The 23,025-nt window shown below is 39.1% G+C and overlaps 2 protein-coding genes across 4 annotated transcripts in view; both read left to right on the forward strand.

The window, feature by feature from the left end:
• Positions 1-319: 319 nt before the first annotated feature.
• Positions 320-18,841, forward strand: LOC108673793 (rho GTPase-activating protein 44). Of its 2 annotated transcripts, XR_001931001.2 has the most exons (10): positions 320-581; positions 6,119-6,257; positions 6,517-6,626; positions 7,511-7,667; positions 8,198-8,332; positions 8,906-9,121; positions 9,291-11,336; positions 11,588-11,891; positions 13,002-13,073; positions 14,519-14,580. XR_001931001.2 is itself a non-coding variant. In XM_018161665.2 (9 exons), the coding sequence occupies exons 1-9, from the start codon at positions 523-525 to the stop codon at positions 15,445-15,447; spliced, it is 4,095 nt and encodes a 1,364-aa protein (XP_018017154.1). In that variant the 5' UTR covers positions 321-522; the 3' UTR covers positions 15,448-18,841. The 2 variants fall into 2 exon arrangements, 1 of the variants encoding a protein (XP_018017154.1); XM_018161665.2 differs by lacking the exon at positions 13,002-13,073 and having other exon boundaries at positions 321-581; positions 14,519-18,841.
• Positions 18,842-20,407: 1,566 nt separating this feature from the next.
• Positions 20,408-23,025, forward strand: part of LOC108673805 (wolframin-like) — an 8,868-nt gene continuing 6,250 nt past the window's right edge. For both annotated transcript variants that reach the window (XM_018161675.2, XM_018161676.2), the window contains exons 1-2: positions 20,408-20,539; positions 22,200-22,301. In XM_018161675.2, the coding sequence (XP_018017164.1) occupies positions 20,443-20,539; positions 22,200-22,301 (199 nt within the window). In that variant the 5' untranslated portion in view covers positions 20,408-20,442. The remainder of the gene's footprint in view (positions 20,540-22,199; positions 22,302-23,025) is intronic.

Raw genomic sequence — 23,025 nt, forward strand, 5'->3', positions numbered from 1 at the left:
TTTATAATGTGGAAAAATCACAATGTATCAATTTATATGAGCTTTCTGTTTGAACACTGGAGTATTTTATATTTCTAGTAAACATGACAGAGAAATAAAATAATCAAAAATTTATTACACAAATTCATGCAAAAACACAAAAGTCATCTTAAAATGAAAGAAGAAACACTGAAGAGACAAATTTATTATATTTTACTGATTTTTTAGTTCCCTGAACAGATAAATGGTAAAATTCTGATACATGAAGCGAATTAAGTTATTTGCACAACACATTTTTTCCTTTATTCATTCCAATCTATAACTAAAATTTTGCCGTGTGAGTGATAAACCTTGGGTGTAAACTGTAAACACACCTAGTAAGTGTTTCCGTGATGATTACCAGTCGTGTGCTGTCATTTAACTTCATCGATGACAGCGATGTAGCTCCACCGTCCACCTTATTAAAAATAATGACCTTCACCGTTATTTGTGAATGAGTTATTTGGCTAGTCTGAGTTTTAAAAACGTTTTTATTGTCTAAAAATGAACATCTCTAACAAATTAAAAAGAGTTAAAGCGCAAGCTGATCATCTGTTTCTCAGGTAAGCATCGTCAGCTAAATAATGATAAAATCTAGATCAAAGCTATGCATAAGTACCTAGGTAAGTGGATTTTAATCTGAAAATATTAATTGATATTCAATAAGACATTGTAGTTTTCTGCAGGCACTTTTTGTGAATTAAAGTTGGAAGTAAAGACCTGAAAACAAATTTTCTCCTATTTAGGAGAACCTATTTAGGTTCTCCTAACATAGTGGCAAACCAGAGATTCTTTGGAATCAGTTCATTTTTAATTTCCTCATCTACTCAAGATTTAAAACAATTTCTTGTGTATGATAATGCTGGTATCCAGGATACTTTACTGGTCTACTTATATATTAGGCCTTTAATGCCCATTGACAAAATTTTTCTATGTCAAATAGTTTTTGAGTTGTGGGGGTTTTTGTTAAAAAAATGAAAAGTGGTCTAAGTTACCCCGCCGGTCTAAGTTAACCCATTTTACGGTACCTATATATAGGTACCTATTTAGGCTATTGGCTGTATTGCCAATGCTGAATGCCAGCAGCTAGCCAGCTACCTATACTGAATAGTATAGGCTATACTAGGCAGTAGGCACTAGTGACTAGCCATAGTGGCAAAGCAGAGAGTTTTTTTAGACTCCTTCAAGTTCAATTTGAGTCCTATAAGTAGACCAGCAAAGTATCATGGATACCAGCATCATCATACATAAGATATTTTTCAAATCTCAAATTAATGAGGAAATTTAAAATGAACTGATTCTAAAAAATTTATAGTTTGCCACTTTGGCACTAGCCCAAGTCAAGTCAGGGCGTCAGGCTGAGCACTAAGGGGAAATTTTAGCAGAAGCTGCCTGTAAAATGGAAAACACGCCTCTGACTCTTGACTAATTTTACTGTTCCTATGGCTTCTCCTGATTTTGTCAGTGAAAAATCAGAATAACGGCCTGTTTTTATCCTCAATTTTTTAGAATTACCTGAGAGGCTGAGTATAGTGAGTACTGAGTAATAATGATTGTTCTTATCTACAATTTTTGGAATTTTTAGCCCAATACCTATTCTAAATTGGTTGGTTTGCTAGTTAGCTACAGATGGTTTTTTTCTGTTTAATCTATTCTGAATTTGTTTTAATGCAGTTAAGCAGTTAAGCCATAAGCAATTGAGAAGTCTAATCTGAGTTATTAAATAGTGAGGTAGAACTTTATTAAATTATGAGCAATTTAAAATATTGTAGGCAAAAACTTCCTGACATCCTTTTTTCTTTCCCAGACAGAATTTTCCTAAAGGAATGGGTATAAATGATTGTTTCACTAGCAATTTATATGGCAGGTAAAATTGGAATATTTTTATCTTTCTCTGAATAAATATATATGGAAAATGAACAGGTAAACCTAAACTTTGCCAGTTGGCCTGATTCATGGTGTTTTTGTCTGATTTATGGGTGGTTTCTGCCATAGCCCATATTTTGTACTTTGGATTGGAAAAGGTTAGAATAACAATAAGCCAACCTTACTAAAAACTGGGCATAAAATATCCGTGAATTAGATGTAAATGGCTGTGAATCTGGCCATTCACAGCCATTTACAAATGGCAATTTTTATTGTTTCTGTGGCTTTTTCCTAATTTATACTGTAAAAATTAAAAAAAAAAAGTTTTTATCTGATTTTTATTGTTTCTGTGGCTTTTTCCTAATTTATACAGTAAAAAATAAAAAAATGTTATTAGCTTATTTTGTTTAAATCACCTGTGAAAGTCATTTTTATCTGTGCTTTTAGAAAAAATTTCACATGCAATTTATTTGCTGATAAAAATAGTTTTTTTTTTTTTTGCACTGAAGAAATTGAGAACGGCTATAAAATCAGGCGTGGAATATATCTACCTGGCTTGCCACAACTGAATTTTTTGAGCTGTGTTTTTATGGATTTGCCAGCCGTGATTCTATTTCTTGGAGCCGTTATTTAAATTTTTTCAAGCCGTGAATTCTATACATTAGCCATTAAAAGCCATTTATGAGCCTGCAGCCGCAATACTTTTGCAAAGTCTTGTAAACTTGTTGCCTCTAATCTCTAATTTTACCCTATAAACTGTCAACACTAACATTTGTCTTCACTTAAGTGGCAACTGATCACGTGATAATGCAGTCTGACTGCTCTGACCGTCTGACGTGACTGCAACTACGCAATCTTTATTAAGGAAAGTTTTACATTGACTTGTTGTAATTACTATGGTTGAACTAGTATAAGGTTGACCCGTCAGAAGCCCATTTTTGCGGATGTAGTTTATTGTTTGCCTGTGACGTTGTTGCGGTCTGGTCAGCAGGGGTTCACAAAAGCTATGTGAAGATTAGCTCAATCACCCTAAGATATAATACCTAGCTATCTCTACCTCCAACCCTGAGAACAAATTTGGGACAATGAAACGCAGTACATTCCCAAACAACACTATACTTAAGCTAAGAACAAAGTCAAGAGCCATTGGTACAGGATAATGTCTAGGGCACCAAATATCATTCACAGGATAAGCAAGGCAACCACCCTCCAGAAGAAAATCCCGGAGAGGTGACTGCAGTATTACGTTCAAGAGCCGAATTTTACAATATGGTCCAACTTTGCGGTAAACAATTTTAAACAGAACATCCTAACTTGTGACACAAGGGAATCAATATTACAGTAAGATAAGCAATAGCCTAGAAGTCTTGGTTGGCACGGAGACAAATAAAGGTCCTGGAAAGGAGAGCACCATAAGAAATGGCGGTGATTCCTCAACAGTAGACTAGCACAGTAAGAGCAGTCTTTACCTGGTCCATGGATCACCCTGATGTATAGCACTAAGGCAGTGTAGTTGCATCACTCTCTTAGACACCACAGGCACACCCAGGCACTCCCCCTCACAACAACACCCCAGGTACTCACCGGTCTGGTAGAAGGGTTCCACAGAAGGTTACTGACCACAGGTGAAACGTACTGAGTAGCAGGAACCAGGAACCTCAATAGAGGCAAGGACTGTCAGGACACTCACCATGTCTTCACGTGAGTTAAAAAAAACCTAGACATTAGCAATAGGACAAGAAATGAGGGTTACATTGGCTGAATAATAATACTGATTAATGCTCTTATTCAACTTGGTCACCAGACTAATCTATCAATAAGGTTTGTTAACTAACGGCAAGAAAGTCTCTGGCTAAATAAGCATATTAAAACAGAGCCTTGGTTGAATATGATTACTGACTAGTGAAATACAGAAAACAAGCACCAATATCAATGTCTAATCCTAGTTCGCAATACTGGAATTGAAAGTGATGGATGCTAATAATGGGCACACATATGAATGAGTCATCTACTAACACTATCTGCCAACAATTAAATCACTACAATCACATCACTTGTTGGTCGCACAACTGGTTAACTAAATCACTGGTGGTCTGAAAGTCTAAGCCCCATTGTACTTAAAAGAGTCAGCATCAGGCAGGTATTCGTAGTGACTTGCAAATAGGAGTTTAAACAAGTGTATCCAAATGAAATCGCTTAAGACTTGCTCATGAACAGGACTAATATGCAGCTAGCTCAGTTAGTTAAGTAATGATACCAAAGCCTAGGTTGACATTTAAACAATGAGCTTCAGCAAGGTGATCTTCAAGGAGCTGCAGTTTGGAAGCTGAGATGACTCAGGACAGGAAGGTCAGGACTGGGCAGGTCTGGGTTCCAGGTCTTCTCAACAGCGTGCCAGCTGGGTCCCACACCAACTGCTCCTATCAAATTAACAAGTACAAACTTTAGAAGTCTACTACCCTTGGTAGTGAATAAAAATTCCTACTTCAGGTAGGTACTGTGGTTAACTTTAGCAACAAGGATTGAAGCTTTAGCAAGAATCAGGACAATAACACAGTAAAATAAAGCAAGGAAGAACACAAAGCAGAATGCAAGATTTAACAGCTGTTTTTCAAATAAAACAATGTAAACACTCGAAAGTTAATTTATACTTAATATAGCATATAAATGTTCACCAAAATCACAAGCCAATTGGTAGCAATCAAATTGAAGCATGATAATGGACAGATTGGGAAATTTCTGCCTAATTTTTCCCATTCACCACAAACTCACCATTAAAGAGCAGTGAAATTGCCTTGGAACAGGAGTACGCAGGAGAACCAGTGTAGTTTGGCAAGCAGGTATAAGGTGACTTCAAGCAAAGGATGCAGGCATTGATGAAGTTAGGTAGTTAGGCATAAGTTTAACAAACCATGCTGGTGTGTTATGAATGCAATGAAGCTTTACACTGACAAATGTTGGCTGTAAGTAATTGGGTAGGCCAATAACAAGGATATAAGTCTGAAACAAACACAGAAAGAAAGAAACACAAACAGTATTAACAACAAAGTTAATGAAAACCACTCCTTCCTATAAAAGAAAGCAATAAAAGGTTGCATGATCTAAAATGTCATGATAAATCATAGGCCTAGCAATGAAAGTTATGCAAGAGACTGGAAGTTTAATAAGAAAGCTAAGAGGGGCAGTCTGCTCCTCTTCAACGTCACAGGCATTAACCAATCACCGAAATGCGATCAAACCAGTCAACCAATCCATCATGGGAATGACGGTTTGTTTATGTTTCTCGATCTATGTGACGTAACAAGAAAGCTGAACTGAAAGACAGAACTTCTCTTGGGTGAACCTTATATGGTTCAAAAATGGTAATTATGTTGTGCAGGATATTTTGGCAGGATCATAAAAGTATTGCCGATTGTGGAAGTTGAAAATTTTATGAAGATTGAAGTGACACATTTGCAGAGTGCAAACTGCGATTTTTTTCAATGAAACAAAAATAGGTACATGACATTAGAGCCACGTGATTTCATACCTACTGAAATTATATGATATTAGAGCTGCAATATTTCAGTAAAAATGGGACTTTTCCAGCCCTGCATAAAATGATTGAAACTGGCCAGATTCAATGCTGTTTGTCCAATTCATGGGAGACTTCTGTTCAATATTCCAGAGTGCCTATAAGTTGCCATTTAAAAGAGCTATTCTTTGATGTTCAATGATTAAGACATGACCAGATTTTTCTGGTCAATATTCTGTCCAATTGCCAATCTGGGAAATTAAGCTAAAATTTCCAAAAATTGTGGGTAAAAACAATTGTTTCATGGGTGATCTTGACAAATTTCTGGCTACAATGTGTTATTGTCCATTTTCTACTGAAAAAATTTAAGAATGGACATTTTTTTATATTTTACTTTCCTTTTGAGTTCCAAGAGTAAATCAGTAAAATACTGTTGATACCAGCATTATCAAGCACAAGATTTGAATGAAGTCTTTGAACAGAATTGCAGTGCAGTATTGACATTGATGTGCCAGTTGGACAGTAATATCAAAGCATTTGCATTTCTTCATCAAGTATGATGGACCATCAATCTCACCTGTACTTTACAGCTCTTTGCCCTTGCTTAGTTTCATCCCAGGCAATTACTATTATATTATATTACTATCTCTTTCTTATTGCTTGATTTTATTTATTCTCATAGAATTAAATTAGTGCTAAATTTTTCTATCTTCTTCCCAGGGGAGAGAAGACAGATGTGGTTGGGGAGCTCCGTGATGCTGAGAACAAGGCTGACAGTCTCCGTGTCATGTGTGAAGCTCTCAAGTCAGCCATTGAGAAAACTCTCATCACCCACAACACCCCTGAGGACAAACGAATGGTTTGAAGATTTTTTAATCAAATATATTTTTTAAGTTACTCAAGTTTTGAATTGAAAGTGAGGAATGCAAAGTAAATTTAAAATATTTGAATGTCTCCTCTCATTATTTATTCCTCTTATCAATAGGCAGTATATATGCTATAATTCTAGGTAATTCAGCATGATAAGTGCTTTTAACTGTCACTTGATATAAAGACAACAGAATTATGCACTTTCATTTATTGACAGAATTTTTTATTATTGTGCTATTTGTCTTCAGCGCAAGTTGACTGAAAGCAATGGGTCAGAAATTCTCAAAGATGTCCTCAACCAACTTTCTTCTAGTGCTACTCAGGACTCAAACATGCTCTCTGAACAGCTTCTCCTATGGTAAGACTTGAGTGATGGAGCCTATGTGCATGAATGTAAATAACATTTGTTTGTGTATCATTTTTTGATTCTATAATTTCAAGGAATAAATCATGGAAATATTAAACATTTTATTTGAGGTTAGTTGTTGATTAAATTATGAACTAGGTTGATTCAAAGTTGGATTTGATAAGATATTAATGTTACTTTATCATTTTTTTTGATAATATTCTGTATCAGTTGCACTTTTTTAGCTTTGATATGCCAGATGTTTAATATGTAGCAGGTTATATGAGAGACATGACCTCTTGATTACTAGTCACTAGTGCAAGATGTTATACCTACAAAGAAATATTACCAGGAGTAGTGACTCAGGTGGAAGCAGTAGCTTGGCCTTTGGACAACTTGTGTGACTGCCTGGTATCTTTAACATTTGTGACATTGACAGTAAGCTACTATGTACAATTCTAAAATTACTACTTTGAAAAAAAAAATGACTCGTTTCTTGTACATATATTAGGACATTTCTGGTAATACACGTAATTCACAAATTTAGCATCTCACAGTGAAATAAACTACATATTTTAATAGAATTTTTCTGAGAGATGCGTGTCATAAAAATTTCACAACATATGAAAAAAGATTAACTTATTTATCTCGTCGGAAACAAGAGGTAATATAGAAAATTTGGCAGCTTTAGTGTTCATTGTATTGATAATAATATCATTACATACTTTAAGTCATATTATTCTTCATAATATTAGGTTGTATCCAAACCATTTTTGTCAAATTGGTTGGTCACAGCTAAAAGCTTAAATTAAATGTCTACTTTCTTTTCCTTCATAAATATATAACTTTTCACTAGTATTAGATGTTGTTTTTTCATTGGGTTGTTATGCCCTCAGGAGCATGCTGGAGCACACAGTGGAGTGCCAACAAGCACTAAATCTTGAAGTGCTGAAGCATGACGAAGAAATTGAAACAAACGTTTTGTCTCACCTCAATAAACTGATGAAGGAAGATTTTGCCAGCTATTCTAAAATGAAAAAGTTATTGAAACAGGTATCCTTCATTTCATCTCTCTTGATATTTTTTTCATAATGGTGTTGATTTTCACTCCTATCTCATGTTATATTGACCTCTGGATATTTTTTGCATTATTAATGTTGCATCTTGTGAGTAACTTGAAAACTGTCTGCACCTCATGTTAGGTGCTCTTATGAATATTAGTAACTCTCATATGAGTCAAACGCTCTTGTCTTGACCAGAATGGACAAGATTTTGGCCCAAGATAGTAGGACTTTCTACTTTGATGTGATGAACATTTGTAACACTTCTTAGTGTAAACGTATAATAAGTGAATGACTTGTGTTCAGTATGGACCAGTTTTTGGCCCAAGATAGTAGGACTTTCTACTTTGATGTGATGAACATGTGTAACACTTCTTAGTGTAAACGTATAATAAGTGAATGACTTGTGTTCAGTATGGACAAGTTTTTGGCCCTAGATAGTAGGACTTTCTACTTTGATGTGATGAACATGTGTAACACTTCTTAGTGTAAATGTATAATAAGTGAATGTCTTGTGTTCAGTATGGACAAGATTTAGACACAGCAAGAAGTCGGTACCGCAGCAGTGCCATGCCGTCCTCCACTGCTCCCTCCCTCAAGCTCGAGAGCTACAAGGAGGAGATGGACGAAGCTGAGAGCAAGCTGGAGCAGTTCAGGGTGAGATTACATGTGAACAACCTCTTTACATTTCTGACTCAACATTACATACCAGGTAATGCATTCATGACTCCACCCAGTAGTAATCCAATCAACACAGCAGCCTTACAATTTTTCTGATATTCTTCTGTTAGCGCATTTTCTCATTTTTCATTTATGAAAAAAATGCACTATTGTGCTCGCCATGTCCGTCCGTCTGTCTGTCCGTCCATGACTTCACGTTTTCGTCGACGAGAAAATGCACTCTCTGTCACTCGCTGCAGTGAGTGACAGAGATCCATGACTGCACATGAGGTCCATATAACGTATTACTTACCCTGCTGAGGTGCCAAATTCTACTCTCATAATAATGTTTCATGATTATACTGAAACTATTTTGAAACTAGTTCTCCTAGGAATATATATCATTTTATTCTTATTTGATTCGAACTTGCTAGCAATTTGTGATATTCATCTTTTTTTCTGCTGTTGAACAACTCCCTATGTTGGTTTATTGTTACTATATAATATTAGCTGCAATAATGCTTTTAATGTGTTATTTAAAAATCTGATAAATGTTAATCTAATATGCAGGATCAATATGCATCTGAACTGTACGTCCTACTTGCTAAAGAACGCTTCATCTGTAACCTGGTGAAGCAATATCTGGTGATCAGGCAAGACTTCTACTCATTCTCCCAAAAAACCTTTGACAACGCTTTGCCACACATCCTTGAGAGACTTGAAAACAGCACCCAAGGCCCTGTGTTTGGTTGTTGTCTTAACGAACATCTTGTCATTACTAGAAGGGTGAGTAATTTGTGCTGCTGTGTACTTTACTCACTCTGAATCAAATCTAATTACTTGTGATATAATTCTAAATAACTAATATGATGAGTAATTTTGAGTACTACCTCCATTGTCATGATGAGCTAAATACTTGAAAAATTAAGATTATATAAGTTCTTGTTAATTACAGACTCTCGCTCTACCACTGGAAGTGTGCGTCAAAAGGCTGGTTGAGGTTGGTCTCCTTGAAGAAGGTTTGTTCCGCGTCGCAGGCAGCGCCACAAAAGTGAAGCGTCTCAAGGCAGCTTTTGATGCCAACACAATAGACAGCTCCTCCTTTGCCTCTAGTTCTACTGACGATTGCCATAAGGACGTCGATGTGCACGTCGTTGCTGGCGTCTTGAAATCCTATCTTCGTGAGCTACCTGAGCCTCTGCTCACCCATACTCTCCACTCTGAGTGGCTTGAGGCAGCCAAAATACCTGACCGGGACGAGAGTCTGCGCAAACTGTGGACCGTTGTACAGAGGCTTCCTAAGCCTAACCTACAGAATTTGAGTTATTTCATGCAGTTTTTGTCTCTTCTCACTCAGTACCTGCCATACAATAAGATGACGCCAAACAACCTCTCTATCGTTATCGCTCCTAACCTCATCTGGAGCCCTGATGAGAACATGACTGAGAACATCATGAGCAGCACTTTAGGCCGTAATATGAGCTATGGCAATTATTACCGACAAATTGTTGAAAAGCTCATTGAAAACTCCGAGTATTTCTTCCCTGATAGAATTAACTTCGATGTGCCAAAATTAAGTCTGCCCAAACCTCCCGAAACTCCTTTGGATGGTGTGGGCAATGAGAGCGTGCCAAGTGTGGCTGGCAACACTGGAGGTCACGTTGCAGGATCAATGCATAAGAGGAATAAAAGTGCCGATTTGAGCAGACTTGACATGAGTGTGCTTGTGAACAACTTCGATGTTAGAGAGCAAGATAGTCCCAAGCACCCATTGAGACGGAAGAAACAAGCACCTCTGCCTCCTCAAGGGACCAAAATTGTGGACCAGAGCGGCGATAATTCATCATCTTCTTCACCTGAGCAGTCGCGTAGTCAACAGTTGGTTCCTACCCGCGAAGCTCCCACCCCTCAGCGCGTCTACCCCGGCCTTCCCAACTCTTCATCCACAAATGATGCCAAAATCATGAGCAAATCCACCGAGGGCTTGTTCAACAGCCCCAATCCTCCAGTACCCGCCGTTCGCGCGTATGGAACCGTGCGTACGGCCAGCGTGCGTAAGCCCAACAGACCAAGTATAGAACCTCCCAAGCCTCCTGTGGTGAGGCTCCCTGAACCGTCAGCCGACGGCGGTGGTGCATTAGGGAGCCATGTTGTCGGACTCCAGCCGACTGGGGGTGTGGGAATTAACGCCTCTGTGGGAGCTAGTCACAGTTCAGGTGCGGAAAAGAGTTCTGGCACGAACCCGTTAGGTGTTCAGGATGGAGTGAGAGCCCCGAATGCAGGTCCAGCTACAGACATTCAAGCTGTGGTCAAACCTCCTCGCCCCAGTCCTCCTCTATTGTCTAATTTAGAGAAATCAGCTTCGGCTTCTCACGTTCTTGAAAAAATTAATGCTGTTCAGCTGCCAGCCAAAGGCTCGTTGCAAAATTGTGATAAAACTCTTGGAGGGGACGACAAGGTGCCTGCTGCTACCTGTATTAATCCGTCATCAACTGGTCCCATTGATACCCAGCATCCCTCACCTGCCCAACGAGCCCAAAAAGAAGAGAACCAGGCTTCCTCTTCTTCTTCTCAGCATGGCCTCTCTTCTTCTCAGGCTGCCTCGTCTACTTCTCAAGGTCCTTCCACTACTCAGTCTGCCTCTTCCGCTTCACAGGCTCCAATAGGCTTTGAAATTATACACAATGAAATGCAGGAAACTTCTGAAGTTGAATTGAGACGTCCGACTCAAGCCCCTTCCGAAGATGCTGGGCATAACACCAATTTCAAAGCCCCTCTCTCATCCAAGGAAATGTTCAGAAAATCTCTGGAGAATATAATGCAGGAACAGAGCTCATGTCCGCCCGTTGCTTTGCCACGACACATCGACACCAGTGACGAGCATGACAAGAACTCGCAAGTCTCAGCTGCTGACGGCCAGCTGGCGAGTCATCCTATACCTGCTGCCAGGACCATCAAGGATGTTCTGCTGGGCGCTGCCAACGATAAGCCTGAGCTGGCGGTGAGTGTTAACGTTGCAGGAATTTTTTTCAATTTTTCCCTTGATATTTCGGTGCTACCAGAGCACCGATGTTTCCTGGCCATAACAAATGAATTGTGTTATAACCTTTTGTCTTGTTATAACATTATTGGATCTATCCATTTTTATGAAAAACTCACCTCATGGTAGTTCTATGCTGTATTATCAAACACTTATTTACACTAGCCATATCTAATAAATTGTAAGTGTTAATTGGCCTGATGTACTCACAGACACGCGTCGACAAACCCGCTCTCCCTGAGAAGCCCATGACGCTTCCTCGGCCTCCTTCTTCGGACCGTCCTCCTCTCGCGCCTCGCCCCTCGTCCAACCCCAACGTAAAGTGTCTGGGCTCCCCAGCCCCACCCCTAGACCCTTCATCCTCTTCAAACTCCAATGACGGGGAAACGTGCTATGCTATTCTCCCCACAGAGACATCCTCCAACAGTTCTCCCAGTCCCTTGGGCCGGAGGACAACTACTGAAGACCTGACGGCGTTCGCTGACGGACATAATTCTGTATCAAGTGATAAGTCAAGTGAGTTCTCTAATGTTGTGCGATGTATCTACCCTTTCTTTTTTACACTCTGATATTATTCACATTTAAGTTACACGTCATCACCTGAGCTGTATTGCTTCTGTTTATGTAATTTTTGCTTAATGTTCCGGACTCAGACGCTTCCGATTTATTGAACCCAATTTACCAGAAGGTTCCTGCTGTCATGGCTCAATTGTACAATCATTTCTCCTCTGCCTGTCCTCACTCGAGTAAGATCACGTATGTGGGCGAGTCTCTCGCTTAATTATTATGCACCTGTACACCTTTCTTTCGTCAATGTAAACCATGGCACGCCTCCTTATTGTTCACTTTCATGTGCGGTTTACCATGTTGTTTTTTGCACTTTTGTCATAATATTTCAGCATTAGTGGAAACTCCCCCAATAATGAACTTCCCAACCACAATTTATGCCTTAAAGTGAAAGTGAAATGCCGGAAAATCCTGATAGCATGAGTTCCGCATGTTTTATTATACAATTGTTCCACGTCAGTTTAGTTAAAGAATTGAAAAATCACAAACTATGTTAGTTGAATCTCGTCTGAAACAATGTCTTCGTTCGTTCTAATTATCGAATAATGCGTGAAATCAACTGAAATTAATTGGCAATCTGTCAGTAAGTTTTTTTGCCTCTTTTTGTGAATATTTATGTGTACCTCGTGGAATTTAAAGTTCTACGTAAACTGAATGCAGATTTAGTGCGATTGTCTAGACTAGATTTAGACCTTTTGACTCCGTTCTTTTAAATATTGTTAATTATATCATTGGTTTAATCTAAAAGAATAGTTATGCATGACCGGCTTAGAAGTTCTTTTCATGGTAGTGTACTACTTTGCTACCATGCGTTTTCATGGTAGCAAAGAAGTGATATCTTTGTTTGCTGCTCTGAACGTCTGGCGAGAATCAGATTCGTTTGCATATCAAAATTTTCTCTCGACATATAGTGACATCTTGCAAGTTGTTTAGTTCACCATAAGCCCCATTGCAAATCCTTCGTTTGCTACCATGATCATCCTTCTGTTGCTGTGCTTCTGATTTGTGTTGGGATGCTGCTTCATGATTCTAGATGTGCGTGTTGTGTTGTACTTGCAGGCCCAAGGGCTAGTCTATAGCTCCTGCCTACGGCTGCTCCCAGTATCCCTGCTGCTGTCGTCCTCTGCCACGGTATGTTGTCACGGCTCAGACACGATGTATCGGTGATCATCTTTCTTAATCTTATTGTCAATGCTTTGTAGGCAATTGTATTGTCAATGCTTTGTAGGCAATTGTATTGTCAATGCTTTGTAGGCAATTGTATTGTCAATGCTTTGTAGGTAATTGCCTTTTGGCATGGAGTTCTGCGTAATGATTTGGGTTGCCGAACCACCTCAAACCGAGTAGCTATTCTACCAACCCTGCGAATAGATAACTTCTGTAGGTTATCTGGAGGATCCTGAAACGGCTTAACTCTTAAAAAAACTGTGTCTTTCCAAAGTAGCTCAGCTTTGTTCTAGTCCGTATAATTCCCTTGATGCAAATTCTACAATCATTATCATGATTTTCGAGTGAAAACGGGCACTACACTTATGTTAGCCCTCAGCATTACGGAATCACTTCCTGGTAACCTAAATACTGCAGGCTATAGCGAGTCGCTTACAGTTATACCGTTTTGCATATTTGTTGAAATTATCGCTGATAATTTTCTGTTAATGAATATAATATTCACTCATAAATTTCTTGCGTCAACTTGCTTCTTGTGAAGTGCTATTTATTGCGCGCCAGATGTGAGCTCAACGCTATGCACATGCACACGGTCGCTTATGTTTTGGTGCGCGGTGTGATCTCGTTTTGCTTCCTTTAAGCAAAACCTAATTCTAGCTGTTAACCTGATATTTGGTAATCTAAGTGTTCCTGAAACTAAATTCTATTGGAATTCTCGCGTGATCATAATATTTTCATTAGTAACTATCGCAATAATACATAATTATTTTACATTTACATTTTCTCGCTCTTCGAATTTGCACTCCTATGTTCAGGTAGCTGTGAGTTTTAAATATCGTGCGTATTTACTGTGTCGTTTTGAGCTTAATTCCTTCACCTGAGCCCATGTGCTCGTAAATTGCATTGCATTATATGCCTGTGTTTAAGCTACCGTATGTTATCAGCTGTCCATTTTTATTGATTTCTACATTTTAATTGACGTGACCTGAGTTATTTTTTCCTCACATTGAGATCCTTTTATTATTAACATTTTCAAATCTCATGTTGATAACAGCATCATGTTAGTCCTTAAGAATGAACATTGTAATTGAATATGATGAGCTTATTTCAAGGCAAGATTCAGGATATACGGTCAATCTGACAACATCAAATAAAGCGTGTCCATGCAATCATGGGATAATCTTTGATTCGCTGTGCTAATCTTATACAACAAGTCTACTTAAGCTTGCTATAATCTAGTCTTAATCATGCAATGTCTACTCAGCTTGATAAAAATACAATTTTAACATGCAGAACACGAAAAATAAATGAGTTATATTTATTTTGAAATTATCTGGAGAAATTTATTCATAAAATCCTGACAAAAATGAGTACCGCAACTTAATTTCAACCAAGTTTTTTTTCCACAGCTGTGAGCGTTCGTACTTTGAAGTCTGGCATGAGGAGCAAGAGTGTCGTGTCGCGTAAGCTCACTCCTCACCTCTCAACTCCACCTACATTTGATGAACTTTCCTCACACACTTCCACTAACTCAGTTGCACTTCCACCTGCCTCCATTGCACCTAATCTCGAATCAGTTGGTAGCTCTGCTGGTGATTCTGCTTTCATCGCTGGAGACTTGGCGACGAATGGTGGATCAGCTGAGGTGCCAGGAAGAACTGAGGAAAGGCAACTAGAAGATAAACCTGGTCTCGACCAAGCCTCCCCTGCAGGAAACGTCCCATCAGCTGCAAACCGCGTCTCTTACATCCCTCGACGAGCTTCTCAGGGACTCCTTAACGCCCCCCAAAAAAGTCAAAACCCTAGCAGTGGAGTTGAAAGTTTACCTCTCGGTAAAAAATCAGAAGACAATTCATCTGGCGTAATCAACGTGCCTAAAACAGACTCTAATGCTGATGTGGGTAAGAGTACAATAGGCGATGTAGTGCAAACCGGCAACGTGCGCCACAGCATTCAAGCGCTGCAGAACCAGATTTTCGGGAACCATACACTGCAAAACTCTGCTGGCCAGATTATCATTAAGAAAAAAGCTGTGGACGCGTTCGCTGAGAGTAAGTTTCCGAGACATGAACCTATCGAGAAGTCGCCCATAAAGGGCTTGCCTGTTCAAAGGATGAACAGCAGCATACATGAGCCACAACTCAGAACAAATCCTTCTATGGTAGATGAAGATATCAGTTCTACGCGAGAGGAGAGCAAGCCTGCAGGCCTTATATCATCCCTGCAGTTGAGCAAGAGCTCCAAAGTGAACGATAATGCCGGCGACGTGTCAGCAGGACGTCAGGAGTCGAGCTGTGATCATATTAGTGATGATGTGAGCGAGCTTTCCAGACTGTGATCACGCCATCGTTGTGCGACGTATCTCTTCGTTCTGAGGATCTTGCTTCATTTTCGCCATAATAGCTACCGTTTTAAGAATAGAAGCTCTCTTTAGTTGCTTAATATTGTTAAGTGATGATTTATAATGTTCTTATATGCTATATATCGGTATGCTTATAGACGCCGTTATTCTTTAGCGTTCATTTGAATGCCTCCGATTTATTCTAGTATATCATATGTAACTTACTACGCTTGAGCGGCTCTGGTTATTTATTTGATGACGTCCTGCTGCTAAAATCTAGCAATGGTAAATAATGATTGAGATCTAGCGATGATTTCCTATGATTGAAATCTGACAATGATGTCTAATGATGTAAATCTAAAGATAAAGTCCCTTGACTGATGTCTATTTAAGTCTAACGATTTAAAACTAGAGGTGTCATATGATTGAAATATATCTACGATAGCTAATGATGTACAGCTTGAGATAATTTCTTATGATTGCTATCTATCATCGATATTTGATGATTTACAGCTTGAGAAGATGTCCAATTATTGAAATCTAGCAATGATATCTCTTGATTGATAATGATGCATTACTGGGAGGACTGCTATATTATGTGCCTCTGTTTCGTCTTACGTTCCCTATAGTGAACGCTGCGTCGAGGTGTTAATGCTGATGATTTTTTGCTCTGACTTGCGTTCTCTGTTGCTAAAGCCAGTATCAACTAGACTAGGAATTTCTACTCTAAACTCAGTTTGTATCTACGCTTTTTTTGACGTATCGCTGGTTCTTATCTTTACTTCCAAATATGGAAGTTTGAAAGGAATTTTTGTTCACCGTGATTGCAATTTATATATTTCTACTGATTTATATGCGATTTAGTATAACGGACAGGAGTAATGAAATAGTTTTTTTGAGAGAAAACGATGGCATAGGATATGCCAATGATTTTTACCATGAATGCCCTCAAATTGTGACGGCTGTAACTTGCATTGTTTTACTTCTTTTGACAAATCACTACGTAGAAAATTTTTAACTTTTTGTTGACAGGGAAATGGTGTTTAGTTTTCTGTTTCCTGTACGGTTCAGTTCTTTTTGAATCGTGGATGATCACATTTAAAAACATTTATGTAACCACTCAGCAGCGCATATAGTTCAGTATGCGACTAATAACTGAACAGAACCAGCCATATGAACAAATATCGAAGCATATCCGCGCTAGCTATCCTCTCGTGAAATTTCATTGTTCAACTCTTCAACTCCTGTTCCTGGAGCATTTTTTTTTAACTGCAAGTGTCTAAGTCACCGTCTTTTGTGACTGAATTGTCAACCCACTGGGTCTTGCTTCCCTGAGTATCATGTCTCCTTTATCGGTGCTACTTCAGCTATCAAATTCTGTTGCTGTTTTTTAATGCAATGATGTTAGCCATAAGCACGCAAGCGATTCTGTGGCTGGCTTAAAAGTTCATATAATTATGTGTGTACATATTGGTGAAGGGCTTCCAGTTTTCTGTTTTCTTATTAGTGAAGCCATTCACGATTTGTGATTTTTATTGCTTTTTATTATTGTCAGCGCTGAGAAGTAACGTTAATTAAGCGCTTGCTTACTTAATGTAAACTAATTCGATGCATATATTTTTGCTTGCTAGTCGCGTTAGGTTCAACCAATTTCACTGCCTTTCTCTATTTTTTCTGGTTATCGCGTATAATTTCCGAGTTATAAATGCCGTTGACCTTGTAGGACCTAACGCTGTCTGCTTATTGTTCTACATGAGTTCCCTCATTAAAATGCGTGAGGAAAGTATGGAAGTGACAGGCATAATCCTTAATCAAGTGACAATTTAAATTGCTATTAGAGGAGTAATCCTTTAAGTGACAATCGCAATTGCCGCTTTAGATGCAATCCTTGGCCAATTACCAATTGTACTGCAGGGAATTGTTGTTTTCCGAACTTTCTGAAATGTTGGTCTGTGGAACGCGTAAGTTAGGCGCCATCAGCGATGAGAGATCATTATGAGAGTTGCGGGGATGGTGAATATATTTATTTCGTTTGTATTATTTTGATGCATATTCCGTTATTATTGAATATCATTTATCATACAGTCAGTGGAGAGACGTTCATGCTCTGTAACGTGTTGTGAGAGTGGCATATTCATCAAATTATAATAGGTTTACAGTTCATCTTTCTCTGAAGAGGCCTCGATGCGGGCAGTTCCTCTGCTGAACAAGAGAGATGTTACGCATATCGTCCAATTACTGGAATAATACTGCTAAAATTTTCTAAATTGCCAAGACTAATTTTAATTTGTACCTTCATTTCTCATCGTAATACACAGGAATTCTCGCAGATATACCAAGTTTGATGATGTGTACCAGAATGAGAGTTGAGTAAACAGAATTTCGGGACATCGAAGATCTTGGGTAGGGAACATGGTTCCACCAATGTTTACCAATTGACTGTTATTTCCCGACAGGATGTCTAACTCATCTCTCTAAATAAATACGAAAAATATCAATGTAAGGTATGAGATTCCTTGGTCTACTTCAGTTTATTCAAAATGCTCTAATGCAAATTTCCTTAATTAATCTTAAACTATTTATTTAGACACCAATGTGTGGGCCAGTTGAAGCGGGATGGAAATCTGCGAGTTTCTTTAAGAGTTTTCATCCCTCATATATCGGTTGTAGAAGGTCAGCGGTGATAATTGAACCCTAATATTTGAATGTTGACTGGAAATGCTAGCTGTGTTGTATGTCATGTGATTTTTGTACAATAGTCGAGAATAGATGGCGGAAGAATGCCGATTGCTCCAAGAAAATTGTTTCAAGGACTGCAATCGCTCTTCATAGAATTTATTTTTTCGAAGGCTGACTTTTTCAAGCTAGGCAGTCCATATCAATCAGCTAGGAAGAAATTATGATTATCTGTCAACGTGTCTTACTTGAAAGTTTGCCAATTTGGTGCGATTAGGTTTAGCTAAAATTTAAGAAATTGGTTGCAAAGAGAAAAGTTTACTTGAGTTGACGTTTTCGACCATAGATTCTGCGGTTTATACGAAGTACTGGAAGAGTTATTAATGGTTTTGTCGTTGATATATTGAAACCTTTAGTGACTTGAAAAATGTTTTGTTTCTATTGAAATGTTATAGCGAATTAGCAATTGTTCTATCTTCTTCCTAAAAGCCTGAAAGGTGCTTGTCAAAATTATTCGTAAGTTTGCTTATCCAAAATGTGTATTGAAAAGAATATATTTGTGAAATTTACATCGAGTTTAATATGATTGTAGTAGTTTAGAAAATGTTGGGCTACAAATACTCCCTCTGTACTTTTCAATGGAAGGTATACAATGTTTTTACTTTGAATTAATTGTCTTCCAAGGTTTTGTGAGTATTAAACTGTTGTGAAAGTGTAACTCTTATTAATTTAGCATCCTACCACACGCGTGGACTCGTTAGATCAGCGGCAATGCCGCTGCCGCTTACCAAGCAATGCCGATCCAATCGAGTCTTAAGCATTGTCATGATATTGTATACTGTGGCCTTAAATTCTGTCAAGATCAACTCTGTTCTATCGCAAGGTGAAGGCGATCTTAAGTTCTACGACCGCCGTAATGTCTCAAAAAAATTATTTGGTCAAATATGCCTTTGAATTATATAAAGAGAGCAATTGTGGTCATGATCGTTGGGTCAACGGTCACTTTCAAGTCGCTAATGACCGCAAGGTTCGCTAGGAGCGTGTGGTCTGTAGTCACATTTGGGCTACAGCAGAATTTGTTCGTTTTTCTGGAACTGAGAAGCTTCGAAGTGCCAGGTTTCCTTTTGAGAGGCTCGCGTTTCCAAGTTGCTATCCTACAATGTCAGTAGCAATCCTATAACACCAGTAGATCGATATCCAGCTATCCTACAACAACAGTAGATATCTAACGATGCCATTCGCTATCCTATAATGTCAGTGGCTATCTTATAATACCATTAGTTGCAATCTCATAACACCGGTAGCTATAAATCGAAGGCCATTGTACTGCTAAAAAATTCTCGCTTGAGGTTTGGCTGCTCAGATTCCACTCACTGAATGGGTTCTGACACACGAGTCTCCAACTGAATTATAAGTTGGAGACTCGTTGTGGGGATCTGATAAATGATTTCATGTCTACATTAAAATCGAAAATTCATTAAAAACATCTTGCATGAACAGATTGGCTTTTTCGTGGCCAAATTTCGCAAAAGTGGCCTTTTTTTAAATGCATTGGCCTCGTAAAATTAATTTGGACGATGTGTCCGTTTTGGGCTTTTTATGACAAATATGTTACTCCCAACTTTTTTGTATTATTTTTGCCCTTCACTTAAAATACAAAAGATGAGTACATTTAAACTTCGACACGTAACTGTGTTAATACTACGGTGTCGGTGGGTGACGGTGGCAACACTGGCCGAGTGCCTCCTAATTTGGGCTAAACCGTGGTCGAAGCATGGGCCTATGTCCAGTCAAGTTTTGATTCATATAAATAACCATTGATGGTAAAGCTGAAAGTGCATATAGTTTTTTCTTTTGTAAAGTAGTAATTTCTGTGGTTACAGCTTTGTTTCTCGATACATTCAGCCTCGTAGTAAGAGGCATCGTAAAATTTCACTTTGATATGGGTTAATTATTCCTACCCCGCCTTAAAATCTGTTTAATGGCTCACACGAGTTAAAAAAATTATAATATTATTTTGGTCTGTCATGACGACATGTCATCATGACTAATGATTTTTCCAGCGAATTGTCTTACGGTAGGCTATGAAGGTATTCTATTTACTTGGTTCGATTTCTATTAAAGTCCTCTGCTCCAAGTAACTACATTAAATTTCAAATTTTCATATTAATTTTGAATCGGGCCGTTTTGGCCTTTTCCTTTTGGCTCCATCTGGCAACCTTACTGCTAACCGCCAGGCGCCAGCTAACGTGCGTCTTTCAGTTTCAGTGCTTATGCAGCATTCATACGTGGCGGTGTAGTGCGTTCGAACTCTCGATGGCGGCAACTTTGCCTAGCGCCTGCCATCAATCTTCGGAATATCATAACGATGGCTACGCAGTGCAACGATCTAGACGTCAATGGAATATTCAAGGTACGAAATTTTACTACAAGCGCTACTTTATTGCATAATAGATACAGGACACGTGATATTTTTGTGGATGTGTGCTTGTGAAGGCTATGATGTCGACTTCCTTGACGATGCCATTATTCGCAAATTAATTGAAAAGTCTTTGCAGGTTACGAAGATTGCATAAAACTGACATGATGCTTATCAGCTATGCGTTTTACTGGAAACTTTACACTTAAACATTCCCCTCTCTGTCGACTCGGGCGCACCTTTATCACGATCACGCCCACGCAACTGACGTCCAGTTCCAGCTGCTCGAACTATCCCATAAAACTTGCAGGAACTGGCGAGTATCATCCCAAACTGAGTTGAAAGTTGAAACTCTTTGCCATTCTATGTTAGTTTATCGTTGAAGCCCTTTTAATTTCAAAACGATTGACATTGCACAACGTACTTCTAATACCGCTGTTGGCCTACTAAACTCTCCATATAATTTTAATTCGATTAAGAACTAAATTACGTATAGGACATTGTTACCCGCGAAAAGTTTATTGGTGATCATGGTGGCAGGGAATTATTGTGAGTACTTATGCGTTTGCAAGAGCATCGACCGGTCCGGCTCAGCGGGGGGGGGGNCAGAAGTGCAAAAGCTTTTGCCGGTGAAGGTCACAGAAGGTGTGTTTTACGATCGGTCCGTAAAAAAGCGTTGATCGGTTCAAAATGACATAAGAACAGGTTCTTTTGAATAACCTATGGATTGCCACCATGTTGGTGATGCCTTGGCACTTGGTTCGCTCACCAGTTCCCCTATTTCTATTTTTATAGAGAAATAAATAGCAGCGGGACACCTGCTGGCCGTTATGCGGGCCGCGCGTGCGACGCAGTCAAATAGAAAAAAATTCTGATAAAAACTATCAACTATTCCTTGTAATAGCCGCTGCTTGAGCGCACTACGCCGGCATGTGGTATTGTGAGGCGTGTCTACCGATTCGGTGGCGTGTCTCTGCATTGTGAGCAGCGAGGGTACATTGTGAGCAGCGAGGGCGCATTGTGAGCAGCGAAAGTACATTGTGAGCAGAGGGGGTACATTGTGAGCTTGAAGATGGATCATTGGTTTTACACATGAAGCCATATTGAGTGGCATGAGCCTGTATGATGAGTGTCATGCCACTGATGAGCCTGTATGATGAGCGTCATGCGTGTGATTGTATCATGCGTCATGCGTGTGGCTGTATCATGCGTCATGCGTGTGGCTGTATCATGCGTCATGCGTGTGGCTGTATCACGCGTCATGCGTGTGATTGTATCATGCGTCATGCTTGTGGCTGTACCATGGGTCATGCGTGTGGCTGTAGTATGCGACGCGTGACAACAGAAAGTATATATATGCTCGCGGTACGTACATGAGCTGACGCCAGTTTATAACGCCTCTGTGATTACGATGCGCAGCTGCCGTCTCGTCTTTGCTTATTTTTTTATTCACTGGTATTCATGTCATTACCCTCTAGCATTCATTTCTTATTCACTGGTATTCAAGCTATCATTCACTATCAGTGAATGATAGCTAGCACCATGATTGATATGATAACACTATGATTCACGTTATTATTCAGTGGTGTTCAAGCTATCATTCACTATCATTCATGTTATTATTATTCACTGTAATTCATTATTCATCCCCCAGATGGCCCCCGCGGCGTGATCCGGCGCATGAGGAGCCAGCTGGCAGAGGAGGGAGATCCTGACTCACAGATGGCGCTGGCGAGCGCGCTGCTACAGGAGACAGGTCACCTGTGATCCATTATATGTTCATGGCCTTCATAGAATTATTTAAGCATATACTTAAAAGATGTATTGATGGTTTACTTTTATATAATTAATTAATCACATGTTTGAAGGATATGTTGATAGTTTTCGTTTAAATAGTCATATGCTTGAAGGATTTATTGATAGTTTACATTTAATGATTGTTTGTATGGCTTCTTGGTGTGGTGACGAAAAATAGGATATTGCGCCTTTTTAAATAGTATACCGTTAATGTGTCATTTTATAATAAGCAGCAGATGAATAGATATCTAGCAACACCTGTTGTATGTACACTGCAGTCATTAATACACGAAATGAATAAATTTGGAAATGAGTCGAAAAAATATTCAGTTGCTTGAGAACATTTAGTGACGTGTTAATATAGCATCTAATGACATGTTGATATAGCTCCTAGCGACGTGTTGATATAGCTCCTAGCAACGTGTTGATATAGCTCCTAGCGGCGTGTTGATATAGCACCTAGCAACGTGTTGATATAGCTCCTAGCGGCGTGTTGATATAGCTCCTAGCCTGTCTCTTATACACATCTAGATGTGTATAAGAGACAGGCGTGTGGCTGTATCATGCGTCATGCGTGTGGCTGTACCATGCGTCATGCGTGTGGCTGTATCATGCGTCATGCGTGTGGCTGTATCATGCGTCATGCGTGTGGCTGTATCATGCGTCATGCGTGTGGCTGTATC

Source organism: Hyalella azteca, unplaced genomic scaffold (assembly GCF_000764305.2).
Source record: "Hyalella azteca isolate HAZT.00-mixed unplaced genomic scaffold, Hazt_2.0.2 contig4675, whole genome shotgun sequence".
Taxonomy (NCBI): Eukaryota; Metazoa; Arthropoda; class Malacostraca; order Amphipoda; family Hyalellidae; genus Hyalella; species Hyalella azteca.

Coding starts and splice junctions, on each gene's coding strand:
- LOC108673793 (XM_018161665.2), top strand. CDS start 523: ATGAACATCTCTAACAAATTAAAAAGAGTTAAAGCGCAAGCTGATCAT. Junction 582..6,118: donor GCTGATCATCTGTTTCTCAG/GTAAGCATCGTC, acceptor TCTTCTTCCCAG/GGGAGAGAAGACAGATGTGG. Junction 11,337..11,587: donor ACGATAAGCCTGAGCTGGCG/GTGAGTGTTAAC, acceptor ATGTACTCACAG/ACACGCGTCGACAAACCCGC.